This window comes from Meleagris gallopavo, chromosome 7 (genome assembly GCF_905368555.1).
Source record: "Meleagris gallopavo chromosome 7, MGAL_WU_HG_1.1, whole genome shotgun sequence".
In the NCBI taxonomy this organism is placed as follows: Eukaryota; Metazoa; Chordata; class Aves; order Galliformes; family Phasianidae; genus Meleagris; species Meleagris gallopavo.
The window spans coordinates 7,284,987-7,305,416 of record NC_139410.1 but is presented as its reverse complement, the minus strand read 5'-3'; the positions used below and the strand labels follow the sequence as shown (position 1 = coordinate 7,305,416).

General features: G+C 41.5%; 1 protein-coding gene across 1 annotated transcript in view; it reads right to left on the bottom strand.

The window, feature by feature from the left end:
• The window catches only part of TRPM8 (transient receptor potential cation channel subfamily M member 8), a 37,619-nt gene extending 28,651 nt beyond the window's left edge, over positions 1–8,968 (bottom strand). The window contains exons 1-7 of the mRNA XM_085228038.1: positions 8,852–8,968; positions 8,191–8,264; positions 6,978–7,134; positions 3,811–3,988; positions 3,296–3,468; positions 1,964–2,138; positions 978–1,045 (exon numbers count right to left, since the gene is read on the bottom strand). Coding sequence (XP_085084164.1) covers positions 978–1,045; positions 1,964–2,138; positions 3,296–3,468; positions 3,811–3,988; positions 6,978–7,134; positions 8,191–8,264; positions 8,852–8,968 — 942 coding nt within the window. The remainder of the gene's footprint in view (positions 1–977; positions 1,046–1,963; positions 2,139–3,295; positions 3,469–3,810; positions 3,989–6,977; positions 7,135–8,190; positions 8,265–8,851) is intronic.
• Between the last annotated feature and the right edge of the window lie 11,462 nt (positions 8,969–20,430).

Below are 20,430 nucleotides of genomic sequence, written 5' to 3'. Positions count from 1 at the left end.
TGCAGAAGATAGGTTTTGATTTTACCTACAAATGAGCAAGAAGGCAGACAAAGATGTCTGAGTGTATTATTAACACTAATGAGTAAACCCCATGGTTGGCACGAACCCATCCTTGAAGCATCATCCAGTAACATTTCAGAGGATCCTCCTTCCATGAACGAAGCATTTAATTTGATGTGGCTTTTATCATACTGATTAAGATAGCTAGTAAATGTGTTATGCATCATGGTGGTTTGATGTCTCTCCATACAGGAAATCATAATGCTTCTCAACCAGCTGTTCTTATACAGCATTCAGTACAACTCCTTCAGTTGTACTAAAATCCTCTCTTAAAAGTTGGCTACTTGGAACTAAAAGAAGATAGCACTTACAGCAAAGCTTCGCTCTAAAACTTGAATGGATGCTTTCATCTCATCTTTATCTTTGGACTTCTGATTAGCGCATTGAACTCTGCATCTGTATTCATCTACAATATGCTTGTGGGCAAAGCTAAATTAATCACACAAGTAGAATCAAACACCACGAGACTTACAGAAAGGCTGGGGTAACGATTTCACAGAGTGACATAGACTAATTGATTAATGTTAGCAATGAAATGGTAACAGAGACTGTGTTTAGAATTATTAGGAACATTTTTTGTCACCCAGTTTGACTAGCCTCAGTATTAGCTAACTTGTTCAGCTCTCTAGGTTTAAACTAGATGTGGCCTACAGTTCACAGGATCAGCAATAAGGTCAGCTTTAGCAGGCTTTAAACTGGAGCATCTCCAACACAAGCTGATCTTCTCTGTGTATGAAATGAAAATACTAATCTCCACTGAACAAGTGCAAGGCAAATTTTGGCAAACCAAATCATTAGATAAACTAAAGAAGGTAAATAGTGACATGGCTGACAAAGACTCTTCTGATATAGAAGAGCAACGTTCCTATGTCACTCCTGGAAAAAGTGAAAGAAACAAATGAAAGAAATAAACTCACTTTCAAAGTCTCTTTCCCTCCTCCTTGAGCAAAACATACAATTGGAATCTTCCCACCGTAATTTGATTCTGTGAAGCAGGCCAAAAGAAAAAAAATATTCAACCTGTTAGTGCAGTTTGACCAACCTATTTTCCTCAGTTCAAAAGACATCATTTCTGAGTTGTTCATGCACTCATTTTGATACCAGTTTACTGTTGGTTTGGGAAAATCTATCAACAACTTCTCTTATTTTTAATGAAAACTCAGTTTTGCTTAACATTCTGCTAAGCTAGCATCAGCCTTCTCCAGCTTTTTTTCTTCCTAGCAATCATAATTTTAGTAGCTCTGAAGACCCAAAACACCTGATTTCACCCTATTTACCTATCGCTTTGACCATTTGGAGTCTAGATGCAAGGTTCTTATCAAAAGTTGGAGATTCAGAACTGCTGATTCCACGTTTTCAATGGTAAAGGAAAGCTAAGAACCACATGACTCCAGCTGGTTTTAAGAGACACAAAGTTAAGAACAGCTGCCAAGGCCTTTGTCTTTTTCCTTCTTAGCAAAGAAGGGGCCAAGGAAGAAATTGTTTATAAACAGGATGCAGATGGATCATCACAGATATATTTTTTAAAAGCATAATATCAGCTCCTGTGTAGTTGTGCTTCAGCAACCTGGAATTCAGTGCCAGTTGGGCCACATGCAGAAGTCAATGGCCAGCTTCCACCAGAAGGAAGAGTAAGAAGGGCTGCATTGCTGAAGCAGATTATTTGTTGTGTCCTACAGAGGACTACTGTCACATAAAAAATGGAAATGAGGGGAAAGAGTTGGCTCTGAAGAAGCCTAGTTGCTCTTGAAAGTGCTCAAGATGTAATGCAGGTAACACACCCCTTCCACTTAGCATTCAAGGGATGATTCTACTGCTTTTTCATTCCCTGGAATGAGTACTGAGCCCCAGAGCAAGCAAGGTCCAAGGAGGAGGAGGCCTGCGACCTGACATCCACACCTACCTGGGATAACTCGCTCCGAAATGTACTTTTCTAACTGAGTTCGTACTTCTGCCTCTATTGTTGGGTGCCCGTGGGTGCCATTGTCAACCAGTAAGAGATGGGTGTGATTGTTATCCAGGCAATAGAGGGGATCTCTCTTGAGATCATCCATTATGTAATGAGCCAAGTTGTACCCCTAGAATCACAAGCACAGTGTTTAACAGAAAAGCAAGGGCAAAGCATGCACAAGTTTTGAAGGTCAAACCAGCAGCAGCTGAACCTCCAAACACCAGTTATTTTTTATCATTTAGGAGTCCTGACTCCAGACACTAACAGTCCCAACAGTAACAAAAGATAGTGAGAGAAACATCATAATAGAGCACAGTACAAATATCTTGTTTTCTTTACAAATACAGATTTAAGATGATCCTCCCATAATCTCCGGTAATGAAACAGAACAAAATTAGTTGTAACAATTTAGTCCTTTCAGAAGTTCTGTTAAGCAATGCAGGAGGCAAGTATGTTTCCTTCATCCACTGGAAACATTAAATCTGCAGAAAACTTACTTTCAACACATCAGAGAATTGCAGAATTTTCGACGTTGGGAGGGACCTGTTGAGATCATCTACTCCAATTCCCAAATCATCTCAGAGCCCTCAGTAAACTCATCAGTTTTCTTATCTAGCTGGATGGATTTTAGATACGCTTGTAAAAGATAGCTTATACAAGATATAAAAGGAGATGTGCCAGTGTATCTGACTGATGGGACTGCCTCAATAGGACATGTGGCACAGGGTGTCTTAGTTAATGGAAATCCCCACTGTGGGTAACTACTCAAGGATCTCACAGCTAGAGTAACTGTGGAAGAGGTTATTCCATAACTCTGTCAGACACGAAGTTAGAGCAGCTGAACTTCCATGCAGGCATGCTAAGCCCACAGCTAGATCACTAGCTGGTCCTCCCCCCCACCAGGCAAGATGTTTGAGACCATCTTGCATACGAGAACACCTTAGCACCCTTCTGATTTGGAAAGAGCACTTGGTATTTCATCTCACTGCAAAAGCTGGCCCCAAGTTGAATTGTTTCAGGTACACAAAAGCTAACTGTTGTGTGGCCAAGTTGCTGTTGTGTTTCTACACAAACATTTCATTGGAAAAAAAAGTCCATCAAGCTCAGGTCTACCAGAACATAATAAGACGACCTCTTTACTAATTGCTCAAATCAGTCATCACATAACTGATAGCATCAGCTGAACCCATCATCACTGCTCAGAGCAGCAATCAAGGATGTAATTTGCATAATTTAGAGCAGAGCCCTGTCGTTATTTCCCCACTGACTGTACATGTTTCTTACCTCATTATCACCGCTGCGAATCAGGCTTTCTCGGTTGGAAATCATGCCCCAGGCTGCTATGCCAATAGCCACCACATTCTCCTCGGAGCTCAGACTGATGGTGTTATCTCTGACCACTTCCCCAATGTACTTCATCAGCCCATAATGTGTGCCTCCTGTGAAAATCCAGGCCCCTGGGGACAATGTGGAGGGATAACATGGGAGGATACAGTGGAATACCCTTCCCTTTCAAAGACCACAATCCCACTCCCACTCAAAACTTGACACTTCGAGGCATTTACCCTTCAGTTAAGCATAAAATACATGCCACACAGCCTACCTTACATTGCCATGGGCATCCGAATGACTAGTTCTCAACTCTGTAACTTACAAACTGATAGGTAACATTTGTCCCACGTGCACCAGCCAAGCAGAAACAAAGCGAACTCTCTGCTTCCCTGCTGACCCTCTTAGCTGCTTTCTCTCCATCAGCCTTATGCAGATGTAGCAATGCAAATCCATGTGCAGGTCTTTACCTTTGGACTGGGCAATGTAGATCAGCCTGCTGAATATCTTGCGCATTCGGGGCTTGAGCGCGAAGTTCTTTGCCCCTCCAGTGACAGAGATGACAAGGTTAGGGGTTTTCAGGTGCCAGTGCTGTGTCATGAGGTCATAGAGTGTTTCAGGGTCTGTGTCACATGACAAACGGATGTACTTCAGTGAGAAAAAATAAGAGAAAAATAACAAGAGATAAACACTGATAGCTGGAAACAGACCAGGAATTGTATTTTCTTCTCTATCGTACACTCCCATTCCAACAGCTGGTGGGCAGTGAGTGAACTGATGAAGAATCAAAGCTTAAGAATTTATTTCTTCCTCTAAGGCATCTTAATATTCTCCCCACATCCAGACGCCACTACTGGGATTTCTGAGGTACTTTCCTCTATTTACAGATCAGGTCTAGAGATAAGGGATAGTCTTAAAGCGGAGCACTGAGTGGTAGTTTACAACCAGCAGCATAGGGACGAACATGACTGCTTATCTCAAGTCACCCAGCTCTGCCTTTTCAGACCCAAAACTGCAACTTGGGTGAGCTGCAGTGCCGAGACTGTACCCTGTGTTCTGCCACATACATCTTCAACTGCACAGAAGATAAACTGCATAGCCCAGGAAACACATTTGCCACTACTAGTGAAAGTCATTGAGTCATAGAATCACCACGGTTGGAAAAGACCTCCATGACCACTCAATCCAACCATCCACCTATATTTCCCACTAAAACACATCTGTTAGTACAACATCCAAATGTTTCTTGAACACCTCCAGAGTTGGTGACTCCAGCACCTCCCTAGGCAGCCCATTCCAGCACCTGACCACTCTTCCAGAGAAGAAATTTCTCTAACATCCAACCTGAAGTTCACTGTCTCTGTACCGAATCGAAATTCTAAGAATCAGCTTGGTGTGAACTGATTACAGCTGTGACAGCAGCCGTCTGGCAATCTGGTAAGGACTGTCTGTGTTTGTCTTAGCTTTAGCTTATAATGATGACATGCAGTTATTCTGTGGAGATTGAATGATGTATGACCCAGAACAAGGGTGGTGTGGAAGAATGCTGACACCAGATGGCACAGGTAACAGTCTGTAAAAAGAAATCAATGGGCAATAACAGTCAATGTTTGAGTGTAAATGTGTGAGGCGGGTAAAAATAGTTTTAGAAGTAACAAATCCAATTGAAATAACTGTATAATTCAGAAGCATTGAGAAGAAAGAGCACAAGCAAACTGTCTTGAAAAAGATCTGTATAAACAACTCCTAGCATCTCATACCCAAGGAGGAAAAGATCCCCCTGATCAATACTGAAATCCTCCCTTCAGAGACCAGAAGAGTCATTGTAAGGCTTCCCAAACCTTCCACTCCTGGACCTTGGATCCACAGGATGAACGCCAAGCAAGTCTGTGATACAGCAGTTCTAACTGTAACAAAGCTAACTACATCAAACTCACAGTAAAGTCTGAACAGTCTACAAGGATGCCATAAAGAACATTAAATGGATAACTGGTTTCACATAGACCTACCATCTCTCCATTTATGTAAAAAAGCTCACTGTTCTATTTTTTCTATGCTAAAAAACACCTTGAAGGGCATTCACATTGAACCAAATAACACACTCTAATGTTCTAGGGAGGTTCCCAAGCCTAGATCTTGCAAATGGTTCAGAACAGCCAATGCAACTCTATTAGCTTTGTAGCTAGAAGGCATTTCTCCAGTACGAGGCTCTGAACCCCACCATCCACCCGGCACTTTCCACCTCTAGTCCTTGCCAGGCTGTAACCCGTTCAGCTGAATGCAGCTTGCTGTTTCCAAAATCCAACAGTGCCATCTGCCTGATGCACCCAGCTAGTGCATGCCCACAGACTCGTGGACCCTCACACACGGGCAATAACAGGTGTCTCTGCAGCTGAATTCAGGCAGGTATTCAGCGAAGCAAGCTTTTATTCAGACTGAAGGCCACCAGAACATTAAATACAGAAACTGCGTGTTCTTGGAAGGTACAGGTTCTGAGCAATACTGCAGAAATAAACGAGCTGAAGTAGGACTTATTAAAGGTAGACTTTTTATTGGCCTGTTCACATCTAGCATTTCTACTAAAATAATGGTGTGTCCTTGGGAGTGGGATGTAGAGTGTGAATCTTCCTACCCCTCACTGAAGAGGGTGTTTAATTACCTCGGATTTGGGGGAGGGGGGCAAGGAGAAAAAGATGCAGGGGAGGAGGAGAAAAAGGGGGGGGGGGGGGGGAGAAAGAGGTGAGCAGTCAGAAAGCTCTGTAGGCAGCAGTGACACGCCATGCAATGGTAAAGCCATTAAAAACATGAGTGATGATTTTGGAGAACACCAACCAGGTATGTGCATGCAGCTTCTGTAGTGAAGAGCACAGATTCTCAGAAAAAAGGTCTTATGTCCTTCCAGATGTGAAATCTCTATGGTTATTATCTCACGAATCCTGTTGCATCTTCAACAGCAAAGCATGTTACCCATGCTCCTGCCCCAGGAGTCACACTGGTGCACAGTCTCACACCATTTTCTTTCTGAAGCATAAGTTTATCCACACTGAAAAGGAGCAGTATTCTAAGAAACAACCCTGCCTTAATGTTAAAGTCAGAAAGTCAGGAAAAAAGCATCTTTATCAGAGCTCAGTCATTCAAGCACTTAAGGTTATTGTGCTGGGTTCACTAGTAAAGATGGGTAAAAGGGTGCTAAGTTGTTCTTCAACACCATCACATTTCAGTAGTGGTGAGAAACACAGAGTGGGCAGTGCAAAAGCACACAGATATACTCATCACAGACATCACAGGTCAAGCTGAAACTATTTCCTCCAGACTCTAAACAAACAAACAGCAAACAAGCATCACCTTCACCCAGCCATTCTTTGGTCACACCTGGAAACACCTATGCTCGCGCGCACGCGCGCGCACACACACACACACCAGTCTACAAAACAAATAACACCGAAGAAACTGTTCCTTGTTACAGCTATTACAGCTTAAGAAACCATCTCAGCTCCTTTCTAGCCTAACTCTTCCCATTTCCTTTGGAATAAAATCTACTTTAGCTTCACCTTCCCTGTTTTTAGGAACCCCCACTGGCATTGCATTCAGGACTCCCACAGGGGCCTGACATATGCCCTTTAAGAAGATCACTTACCTTTCCTCTTCTTTCTATGTTTTCAAAGTGAACGTCCCCGAAGGCATCGGTAGGAAGTTCCTTGGTGTGCTGCTTATAATTCCACTTTTCATCATCATTGATCTGAGTCCCCTCTATATGTTGACTTTCAGGGTATCCACACTTACACAAATTGCCCCTGGAAGAAGAGTGAATGGGCCTATATGACTTCTTTCCTTACCCTAACCCAAGTTAAAACATCAGCAGCTTAATTTGAAAGCCTACCAGATGCTCAGAGTCAGAGCACATCTCAGCATCAGACACCACCAGATGACCTTATCAGCCACTAAACTTAAGAATACAAATAGTTTCTCCTCCTTTCTGCGCTCTTAACCAGGTAGGAAGAGTAAAAAGTTACTGTTCTGTCCATTATAATCATTTTCAATGTAAATCCAGGGTCTGACTGGTCTAATACACCTCAAATTGAGAGGGAAAGGACATCTCCTTCTGCTCTTTCAGTACTGAGTAGCAACAAGGCAACTCAGAATCACCAACATATCCCTCCACACAATGATGAAAGTTTGGGAGCACAGGTAATACACTTCTTACTCCTCTCAGTTAGAGGTACTGGTCCAGGTAGCACAAAAAAGAAAAGAATAGATAGTGGAGGCAGGGACATAAATACTACTGGGCAGATTACAGGGATATGGCCCAGGTGTGGTCAAACACTGGAACACACTTCCTAACAAGGTGGTCGATGGCCCGTGCCTGCCAGTGTTCAAAAGACATTTGGATAATGCCCTCAACAACATGCTTTCAATTTTTGATAGCCCAGAAGCAGGCAGGCAGATGGATCTGATTTTCTTTGTAGGTTACCTTCATAGAAATCAATCTTATAATGTATGTAATATTAGTGCAGCAGCAAATTTATGTAATTTATAAATTACAGTATATAGAATGTGTGACCAAAACACTTTGTAGGGCTGGGAGAAGCATCCCAGGGTACCTATCCTACCATTAGAATTCCAGTTCTTCTGACCATGACTGAACAATATCCCAGACATACGCTAACAGACCAAACAAGCAATGACAACCAAAGGACTTGTACAAGCAAGACTGAGGTGAGGTTGCACTGCTAGATTCAGACTCCTGAGTCTGCTTCCCAAACAACCCCTGCCACATGGCTTAGCAAGAAGCAATACCCTCAGCTCCTGACACCCAACATCTGCAAAACAAGAGAAAAATGGCTGCTTACACTGACTTGCTGTCTTTTGTAAAGAAGACACATTCTCTCTTCTTAAAGTTTTCTCGAATGAAGTTGACCAAATCCTTGGGGGAAAAAAAGAATCACTTTCAATAGCTTATGAAACAGTACAGACTTCAGTAACAGTATAGTCAGTTCAAGCACAAAGTGAAATTGGTGTGATTTTCAAGTCTGCCTTCTCAAAGTGGTTGGTAGGAAGGAAAGAGAAAGCATTGAGGGAAACAGACAAAACACAGAAGACAGCTAAACATCACAAACAGGCACTCAAGTAACAAAGTGATATCAATACTTTTCTATCAAGCACAATATAACAGAATGTGGGGCTTCCCCCCATAAAAAACTTGAACACCAAAGCAGAATTTATACCCTATGAATTGCTAGAGAGCTTACTTGAATTTCAGCAGTTGTAATCCAGCAGATCCACATAGAAAACATCTTACTTGAATTCAGTGGCACCATACAGTCAGCTGTAGACTAGAAAACATCTCCATTTGCATGGATTGCACGAATTTCCAAATAACTTACAGAGGTTAAACCTGATGATACTTTCCAAACTGTGGTTAACTCTGGTCCATCTGACTGGGAAACGTCCATAAAGCTGACACATCAATCAAACATCTCCCAAGTTCATCAGCTATCTCCTGATACTCACACTGTCATTGCACGATACATCTATGCTGCGAGACATGCTGGAATTGAGGAGTCTGGAACTCTCAAAATTGCCATTTCTTCGGTGCCTCATGGTGCCTGCAGAAACCTGGAATGGCATGGCAGAGGGGAAAGGCTCAGTGCCATGGTCATTTCCTTCAATAGAGAGAATCAGCAAGGACAAGGTGTCCTGGGAGGGGATAAAGGAAGGGCTTATTCAAATTCAACATAAAAATCTTACATTTAATTGATTGCTAAAACGTGAAACTAGCACTCAGAGGAAATCTTTTCTCCTAGTTCATTCCACAAAAAGACTTTCTTCTTTCTTTCCCCACTTAGAAAGAATTCTAAGTCAACATACTTTGAGAAAGGAATGCATATGCCTTCGCATATATCTCACTTCATCCCAATATTTCTCTCTCTCCCTGCCACGTCGGATGGGCACACTGTGCTATTGAGTGCTCATATACAATGAGCAGCTTCCTAGTTTGGTGTGTGATATTAATAAGTAACATTTCGAGTCACAAAAAATGAGTCATCGTGTAAAAAGAAGTTGACCCAGGGGGACACCAGAAACTTAGAGCAGGTGCAGCACCACAGCTCCTCAATTCAGAGCCCTCACATCTCTGTCACCTGCTCTACCAACGACAGCCAAAGGATGCAACCTGAAGGAGAGTAAGGGGATTTAAAGTTCATTAACATATCAGTTTCAGTACCAAACATATTGCAGTCACCCTCTAGAGCATGTAAGGGTGCTGGCTTCCCTCTGTGGAGCAGCCTCAGCTAAGGCACAGAGCTGAAATCTCACTGCTTTCAATGCTGCCTTTTCTCCTGCCTTTCTTCCCACTGTGTACACTGGGCTCGTGTCTCAGATGATACCACATGGAGAAAAAGTTGCCTCCCAGGTGCACCAGCACTCATCCTCCAGCTCTAAAAAAGCACCCTGGGGTGAGAATAGATCATTTCAGAGGACCAGAAACAACCCAGTGGAAAATAAACCATTTACTCACAGATTTTGACTAAAAGCAGAACTACCTCGACTACCAGTCAAGGGCAGCTGGAAGAAGTAGTCATCATTAGAGCAACTCCCAAAGCAAGAAAAAAGGCAAGTTTTCACAGAAACATTTATATTTGTACTTCACTATCATTATAAAAAAGCAGATAACACAAAACTGGATTGTCTAAAGCAACAGCAAATGCACACCACCTCACTCATTTAGCTGTGTGCCTGATGAGTGCATTGGGAGGCATAGTTATAAAGAATCCACCATGCAGTTCTCGTTATTTCACGTGATTTATTTTTGATGCAAAAATGTTTATAAGGGTTAAAGCCAAGATAAAAGATCCACGGGGAGAAATGAGTGTTGGTCTGGATTTGTGAAGCATTTATTGGCCAGGCTTTACTTCGCTTGTTGATTTGCCTTGTAAGTTAACATCAGAAAACAGACCATGGGCATAACTGTAAGCAGAGAAGATTAAATAGAAACAAGGGCATTAAATTATTCATTTGGAGCACTAAAGAATTTCAAGTTTGTCTCGCTGCATTTGTAAATAATTGACAAGAAGGAATGCGCTGCAAACAAAGTGAGAAAAGTTAGCAATGGTGCAAAACAACCCTGAAAACCAGAGACAAGCAAAACGGACTTGCATGTAAGTTTATGTACTGAAGAGCTGTGCTGATAGCACAGTGTTCAGCTGATATTTGGGAGAGAGACTTCTTAACTCCATGAGTGTCAGAAATAACACCATTTGTTCATACTGTGAGAGATGTGCCAGCTATAGCCTCTGCAACAGGCAAACGCAATTCATTTTTCATCATGCTTCCAACCCACTAAAGAGATAGGAAGACAATTTTTTACAGCACAGACTACTGCACGAAAGTGTAACTGTTTGGAACCAACACGTTTCGGAGAATAATAGCCCTGAGATAAAAATTAGAATCATCTTATAAGATGTACAGCTAAGTATACAGCTTCCACAGCACTTAAAGAAGCATTTTCCAAGGAAATCTCCAGCCTGGAAGCAACTAATGGAAAAAATAGAACAGAAGTGGTAAACAATAAATTTTAATAGAGGTTTTAATAAACAGGCTTTTAAAAATATTGCCTGCAATTGAAAAGACTCGCTTCCATTTTCAGAAAGGTTTCAGATCAATCTAACCACTATTTGCAGCAACAGAATTTTTCTAACAGCTGGCTTTAAGCAAAGTCTTCCAAACAGATAAGAGTAGTGCCAAACTTCAGAGGTGCGGCATCCTCAGTTTCAGCATATAAAAAGCACACACTCTTAAGCAAAGGAAAAACAAAGCCTCATCATGTACCGGTGCAGAGCACTTACCAGAGTCTCCAGAACGTGCCCCAGCAATTCTACTGAAATCATTACTCAAAGAGGAAGGTTTTGATATACTTCAGCTTGCAAAGCCCCACCTTTTTTAATCTGTGTCATGCTTTCCTTTTAAGGGAGAGCACAGACAACGAGAAAATGCATAGGAATAATCAATGGCAGGATTACTTACCTATTCATTCACCAATAAATAATGAAGAAAGGCATACTTGCAGCAGGATGTAGGAAATAAATAACTGCTGCAGGTTATTTGCAGGAAGTGGAGAGCTGTTTCTGTTCCATGTGCTGCCAATGTACTCTAGAAACTGATAACAGTACTGCAGCTGATTTATCCTACCAACAGCACTACTACAAAGCCAGAGATGTAAGGAAAATGCTTGCGAGAATAAATAATCAGATTTTAGTGTATCAAAAGATAAAATACAGTTCTAAAATCAACACCCATGAAACTTTGGTTGAAGTCATTTCTACTGGCATGAAATTCACAGCAACTGCTTGGAAAGTCAGGCTGCTCCCAAGTCTGCTCTCTCTGCAGAAAGCAGAGCTACCCAGAGTGCCCATTTAACCACCTACTTAGAACAGATGTAATGGTGGGGAGTGGTCGTGTGGTGATGATGAGGATGTGCAGCAGGAGGAAGCAAACTGACTGCCAGGAGGCAGCAGCAGAAGAGGGAATGGATCTACTTTTTCTATTCTGCTGCCTGGCCCCTGAGCAATCTGCGATGGAGATTTGTTTATCCAAAATTTCGTGTTACCTTGGCACATTTGCAGAGGTCTTCATTTAGAGTCTTAACTTCACAGTTCCATAGAATTGTATCACAGAACCACAGAACAGCTTGGTCTGGAAGGGACCTCAAAGATGATCTCTTTCCAATCCCCCTACCACGGGCGGCATTGCTAACCACAAAATCAGGTACTAGATCAGGTTTGTCCAGGGCCCCATCCAACCTGGCCTCAAACAGCATGTCAGCCCTTCAATACACACTGCACACTGACAATTAATGACTTACAAACAGGCAGCCACCATGGACTTCACTGCTCCATTTTCTTTCCTTCTTGACTTGGTATCCAACTGGTTCACCCACAAAACAGGAACAAAAGAGAAGGAGAAACTAAACATTTAGACACTAAAAGCTGCTAGGATCACAGAATGATGACCACATGGAACTCCAGGTCCTCACCAAAGCCATGCAGCCTGTAATCATGACATACACATGCTACTTCACCTCTTTTAAGACCTGTTACCCCATGAAGTCTACCCAAAGCTGGTAGTAAAAAAACAATTAAGAGTTCAAACCATTGGAGGCAACTACAGTTTGCAGATTATTTTCTGAGCAATGTCAGACTGAAGGAAAATGTTTCCTTTATTTCATTTCCTCCCAGAAACCTAGGATGCAGTTTCACCATCCATGAGAGAAACTTTCCATAGAATAGCACAGACCAGTGACCTTCTATTTAAGTCAGGAAGGATTTGAGGCTGCTTGCTCTACGTGTGCACTCAGCCCAAAGACATAATTCATCATGATCCACTACTCTTCAACAGCATAAGAAAACAAATCAAAGACTTGCAGCTAATTCTCAGAGGGAGCTACAACACTTCTGTACATCTTCTGCCCGGGAAGAATAGCTCTCAAAGCAATTCCTGGTGATGTTCTGTATTCACAATCACATTTCATAGGAACAGTTTTCAGAGGCAGCCAGAAGCAATGTGGTCATGCATCCATAACAGGGTAGTACTGAAGATGAATCTTGACCTGTGGCTTATACCTGCATTGAGTCCCTTAGCAGTCCTTTCCCTGAGAAAGCAGCCGAGCTGATTGATAGCTCTCAAGATGAAGAACTAATGAGTAGATAAATAGGGAGCTCAATCCTTTGTTTTAAAAAGCAACTTCAGAATTGGGAAACAAACCCTTTGGTCTGGTCCTAGGTATAGGAAAATTGGTGAAGAGGTTGTAGGAAAACTTTATGGTTCTCAAATGTAGCAAATTTACCTCTACCTTAAGTAAGGAAGCGGGCCCCAAGTGTAAGACAGAAAATATTTTGCAAAGACAAGAACTACTTCCCTGACAACGATTTGTACTTCCCAGTATTTCTGCATTCTTTACCTGAGAATACACCTCTAAATATTCTAAACCCACACCAATTATTTCAAGTGGTAGCAAATACATTAATATTTACTGTATTCCAGTAAAACAGGTCTCTATTTCCACCAGAGACTTCAATAAGAACGTGACAAACTCTATAGAGTTTGCTGTCCTTCCCACTCCACAGAACGAGGAGTATTTCAAGATAACTCCTGTTTTGGACTAAATTAAGGTATTTCTGAGCAATAAAAGAGGTGCTACTATGGATTCTTCTTCAGACCCTGGCTAAAGAAATAACATTTCTCATCCTCGGGATCAGCATTTAAAGACCACCTATGCCACTATCTATGAAGGAAGCAAGCACTTAAATTACTAAAACACAAAAAGAAACGGAAGTATAAAAGTATTTTCCATTGTTCCAAAGACTGTAAGGAAGAAAGATATCTCTGTACACAAATGAACCTTATGATTCTTTAAAAAAAAGAAAAAAAAAGTGTAAAGCAAGGAGCAGATCTAAGGCAAATGGTGTCTGAAGTGCTACAGGGATTTCTGAACCCTGCAGTCTCTATTGTGCAGAAAGTCTGGTGCTATGAGGTTCAGTAGCTAACAGTAAATCATCTTCCAACCCAGAAAATTCATGGGGCTTTTTACTACCAAAGGCAGAATTGGCAATGCACCTGCGAAGCTGACCAAAATATTAATTCTATTTTTCTAGGTTTTAACACAGTTAGCCTCATTTCACCACACAGAGTTCAATTTTTTATGTCAAGTAGTATCACAGGCTGACAGCATTAAAATTACCAACCATTGGCCATGAAAGCCATATTAGGGACAAGATTGTTTCAGCTAAGCTCTGAGCCACATGCAATCAACGCTGTTTAAGAACAATATCTCACTGGAGGTTTTGACACTGGTTGCCCATGGCAGCCCTTGGTTTGACACTAGTTGCCGGTGGTGGTCACTGGTTTGCTAATGGAGTTTCACAGTGCAGTCCGTGCTGCAGCATTCAATGGCTGTACAGACTGAGGTCACCTGTTCTCACCCAAAACTCACAGTAGAGCTCAAACAACCATACAGATGGGCTTTGCAGCACTATCCAAGCACGATGGATCAAATGGACAAAAAAGTTCTGTGCCATCATCATCCTTTCCTCATCTAAATTATCCCCATGGATAAGCAGAGAGAACAAGATGCCAGGTTGTGGAACAGCCAGGTTACTTTCTAATTACAGAAACAAAAACAAAGCGTTACATGGAGATTCACAAAATATATATCCATATATTTCAATTACAGAAATCCCCTCTGGATTTATTTTGCCTCGGCTAACGAATTTCTGCTGATGAAATTTCACATAGAAGCTCATTTACTGTGTGCGACTTGCCCTCTGCATCCCTCCCTCTTTGATGGCTTTCTATAATCACCTGCTTCTTCCCTTTTTATCCAAACAGCAGAAATTCACCTTTAGCAGGGGTAACAGCCTGCATGACTCTACCCTTTTAATAGTGTGACTTTGGAGGAGAAAACAGCCCATTCTCCTCTGGGGAAAACAAATCTGTTTCATCACGTCTCCAATTCAGACACAGCATTTCTGAAGCATTGTGAGAGAGGGAGAGAAAGCAATTAGAATTGTTTAATGTAAAGTGTGAGACAGGACTTGAGCACTTTCTCAAAAGCATATAATTGGCATGAACTACATGACAAACCCAAGGAGAAAGAAGGGTAAACTGCCATTTCAATTTCATCCCCTGCGTCTCTCCTACTGGTGGCTAAGCAGAACTTCTTAAGACTCTGAAAGGAGAAAGATCAATATAACAGCAACAAGCATCCCACAAATGCTTTGAAATAAAGTCAACTCTTCAGATTAAACAAATGGGCAAGGATGCATTACCTCCAAACCACATCCCACTTGTGACCAAGAGAGATCTGAATCCTTCCCGTGTGCATGGATTGCACCTCTCTTGGCCACCAGTGCTATGTAAGAGCTACAAACCTTAAGCTTCTGGGTAGGAAGTCAAAATAAGTAGTGTGGAAATGAGGCACCTCCAAGCTAAGCACTTGGATGCTCTGCGCACCTACCAGCCACAACCATAACTCTCTTTGCTTTTGGACACTGCAGGCAATTTGTTAGCTTCAATTCTTATTTATAACCAGAAATTATACTTAACTGGGCCTTACAGTCTAATTATGTTTCTTGAGGTTAAGCTTTAATTATTAAGACTTAATATATATTAAGGCTCAGTAAAATGAGCAGCAGCAGAAAGTGGTTTCGTTCCAAGAGAAGTCAGTTAAACTATTCCAAGTATAACAGATTGGTGTCTTTATGGATCTTGGAAAGCCTAAAGAGCTGAAGCTGCCCCTGCAGAGACCATTGCTCCAGAGATATAGAATCACAGAATGGCTGGGTTTTCACAGGGTTGGAAGGGACCTCAAGCATCATGAATCTCCAACCTCCCTGCCACATGCAGGGCCACCAACCTCCACATTTAATACCAGACCAGGCTGCCCAAGGCCCCATCCAACCTGGCCTTGAACACCTCCAGGGATGGGGTATCCACAGCCTCTCTGGGCAGCTGTTCCAGCATCTCACCATTCTCATAGTGAAGAAATAGTAAATATAGTAAAGACACAGCTCTGTGAACGAATTTACTCATTCCTCCCTGCATTCAGGAAGGCAAGTGCACTGTTGGAGATCACTCAAAGCTGTATAAAGGATTCTAAGCTCCAGTGATTCTTATTTCTTTCCAGTGGAAAGTCATATTTCCAGCTGGCTGCTCATGTCACTAGGATTTCATATTAATTACCAAAGGCAATTTTGTTATTTTTAACCCACTGTTTTTCCAAGATGCAACACAGTGGTCCATCAAGTTTACAATGACATAAATGACACACCAGTGCAAAATTACACTGCTGTGACAATCACAGATACTAGAGCAGTTCAAAAAGGATTACTAACAGTGCCCAACATTATTAGAATCCCTCTTCCAAGTGTGCTGCTGGGATCACTGAAACGGGACAGATCTCCTGGATAACTCCAGGTGTTCCTTTGCAAGGATACAAAGACTTCTTCATAGCAGAATATGAAAACATGGTTATGACAAAACAGAAAGCTGTAGATCTACCCTCTCTCATTACTTATTCTGTTGTTCTACAAGCATTTAAAATCCTTTTTAACAATTCCTAAATGCAGACATTTATATTTATTTATAGTGTGAGAGCACGGCGCATTTGGAGAAAAAATGGGTGAAATCACTGATGTGCATGTTAGCCCAGAAAGCTTTAAAAGCGCATTTTTGTGTGAAATATTAATAGGTATGAACAGAACACTATCAGATTCTTTCTGTAAAAGCCTTAAAAATGAAATAAATCCACAAAAAAATAATGTCATTTTCAGCTTATGAACATTCAGAGTGATTGGTGATTGTGCACCTCAGGCTTTTAGGCACTTAATTTGATAGCAATGTTGAGAAGAGGGAGAGAAGAGAGAAAGGAGAGATTTTGCATGAGATCACATATATAAAATTATACGGCATAAAGGCAAGGGGTATCACAACCTCCCTAGACTCCCTTTCCAGCATCTGACTACACTCATGCTGAAATTTGTTTTCTAGTATCTAATTGCAACTTTCTGACTTCAGTTTTTGTCCATTGCACTTTGTTCTTATACACCTGGGTATGTTTCCCATTCATTCTTTCCATGTTGGGCAGTTGGGCAGTTACAGATACTTTCAAGTGGTTCCATCAGCATGAACTAACTCTACACAGGTTTATTCTAGCAATAAAAATAATCAATTCCAAGAGCAGAGGGGGCAATATACACATTTTCCAGGTCTAAGCACAGTTTTCACAAGCAAAGTTTCCACAAGTCTAATGAGAAGTGATCTTTTTCTGTTGTACAAACTAATATCTACATCCCAGTTGCCACCAACAAAATACAGTTGTCTGTACTGCTAGCTCCTAGTCAGATACAGCTAATAACGCTTTCATTAACCTAGAATAAGATTTACTAGAAGATTTACTACAGAATCATTAAGGTTAGAAAAGATCGCTAAAGATCATCTAGTCCAACTATCAACCCATGCCCACTAAACCATGTCCCAGGGCAAGGACACCTTTACCTGTTGTAATACAGAAGCTGGGTTCAATCAAACTTGGTGAAATAGAAAGTGACAGAAACTCAGGTGGCATGGAACACAGAGGATGCAAGAGCTCTTGCCAAGTCCATGGAAAAAAAAGGAATAATACTAACAGCCACTCTCCAGAATTAAGGTGGGAAAATCTGACTGAATTATCTGTGGCCACACAGAGGATCTGACTCCTGGAGCCCATTAAAATACTAAAATCCTTCATTCTCTACTGTCACTGGAAAGTCAGTTTGAGAAAAGTAGGTCCAATTCCTTCTCCCCACTGATGGGAGGAAACTTTTCAATAAAATTTAGCTGAGGTCAAACTAAGCAAGAACTCCCATTTTAGATGAGTCTGTTCAGAAAAGTTTTGAGCTAAGGACAGTCATAAAATATGAAGCATTAAAGGCAGCATTAATAGAGAGAGCAACCAGCTGCGCCAAGAATTTCAGCACACAGAGAGAGAGGCAAGGAGACAGAGACAGTTAAAGGAATGCAACTCCTTGGGGATGGTCAGACTGATCAGGACACAGTTTCAGTCATTATCCACTGAAAACCATAGCTGAAAGCAAGCAAACCCTAAAAACCCTTTTTCAGAGTCCTCCAAGGAAAAGACACTCATGGAAAATATATGCAGAAGTTTCCAAGGCATTATAAATTAGCAAAGATATATTTCTTTCATTGACCATTATTTTCTGTTAATTATTCATCAGCTGCCACTATCAAGGCTATGTGCTTAAAAACACCATGCTTCCATCGATCCTGACAACAAATGACTCTCTAGAACATACTGGTCTTGCATACAGAATTCAAACTTCTGTTAAGTTTTGTAATCTCTCCAAGACTGGGCACACTTGCATCACAACTGGTATATCTTCAGCAGTTCAGAAGCACAAGGCATGCACTCATTCTTCCTCCAAGATTCCACATCCACAAGCTTAAAAAATGACTTAGCCCCAGACCAGAAATCTCTTCCTAAGAGCAGCAAGTGATGTAGTTGCGTGCTGCACTTATTCTGTACTGTATCTATGGTGGATACCTTCTCCCTGGGAATGCCACGAGTCCCTGGTCTATCATTAAAATAACCATTAAAATAACAGTCATTCCTGTCAACTACAACCTTAAAGATAACACGGTTTCCTTCATTGCCTCCTTGATGTTTCTTACCATTATTAGTTACCTCTCTGTCTGGAATAGACTTTAACAGAAGTTGACCACCCTCCAAGTTGAAGATACACCATTGTTTCAAGGAGCTGAGCCACCTGACTGCCTACAAAACCATGGAGAGTGTAGTTGAGGGCATGGGGTGGTTCTCAATCCAGAAGTTGAAGGGGAATTGTGTGAGGATGGCACTGATGAGGAAGGTCAGCAACTGTTTGCTGAGATGGCACAGAGCTCAACAGGGCTTTGGTTTCTAAAACCGTTTGGTTTCTCCTATTTGCAGATCAACATTTGCCTGGAAGAGATAAGATCCACCAAAATCTGTTTTGGGAAGCCAGTACGATGGGGTATCTCTCTGAACTGCATGTACCTCAATGAACACAGCACAGTGTAGTTGCAGAGTTATGTTGTTTTAAACTGGTCGTTGTGGATTTTATGTTTTACAGAGGGTATGTGCATAATCTTCCCTTATTTTTCTGCAGGGAGCCAAGCATTTCAAATACAGTTTCCTCCTTGTGGAACAAGCTCTGTTTCAAACACTGTGCTCTTGGGCGTTCTTTGAGAGACTGTCATTACTCTTCCCACTGTAACACCTATTTGTTCTAAGATTTCAGTAAATGCTACAAATAAACGATGCTCTAAGAATTACAGAAGACCAGCAGCAAAGTAGTTATATAAATCAATCCTTTTCACCTGGTCCAGCCCCACAAGCCTCAAGCACAGGCTTAAGTAAAACAATTAACCACCTCTTCATCCAAGATTTCACCCATTCACTAACCCAGAAATGCCATATGAAAGATGAGGGAACAGATGAATCCTAACACAATCTTACCTCTCCTCCACTGATTTAAAGGTCTGTAAAAGTGGAGTACTTCCCCAAACAACAAACAGCACATGGACCAAAATGGACATAAAGACAACTTCAAACATCTAACTTACAAATGCAGCTGCCAGGAAATTATTTTGCATCTCAAAAGAGCCTCAATCAAGACAGATCATTCAACCTTTCATACTACAAATGCAAGTATTAGAAAGATCCGTTCTAAACTTTCACATCAGCTTCAACTTTCCAGCTTCTCTGGTCTACCAGAAAGCTGAAGCCACAAAAATAAGGCATGCGTTTGGAGCTGCCACTCCCTCCTCTGTGAGAGAAGACATTCTTGATCAATTGAAAAAAATAACGAAAGCATTTATGATTTTCAGATTCTCTGGAACTGCTGAGAAAGTTTTTCACCATTAACAGTTGGTATTAGCTAGCCTGGAATCTGCAACCAACAGCATTTAAAAAGTAATTTGAAACTGAAAGCATACTTTTGGGGAAAGTGTCTCAAATGTCAGACAGATCTATTAAAACGGCCCTTGACAGACTAATTGATAAACCCTTCTTTTTTTAGTGTGATATTTGTATCGATTTTTTAAAATAGCAATCGCATTACCACACATTATCAGCACAGAGAAGCAGCTCTCAGAGAGTATTTAGCATTACAACAGAACAAAGTAAGAATAAGAGGGCAATCATTTTCCACCTCATAGAAAGTAAGGTTAAATGTGAAGGAGCTAGATCAACACTTGGTGTCAGAAAATGAAATCCATCTCTAAAGCAGCAGCAGCGCTGACCTCTGTTACTCAAATCCCTTCCATGCTCTGTGCTCTCTTCCCAGAAGCCAGCTCTAAGCATCACCCTGCCCTTGAGCTACCTCCTGAGCTGTCAGTCCTGGAAATTCCCTTTCTAATCTAACTCTAAACCGGTTCCCATTGTCACAGTGTTAAGGGCAAGGGAGGAAAACCAAGAGCAAAACAACATACACATGTGGAGCTGATTCACCATAAACAGGGAAAGACACACCCTTGCAGAAGATAGATGGGAGCGGCAG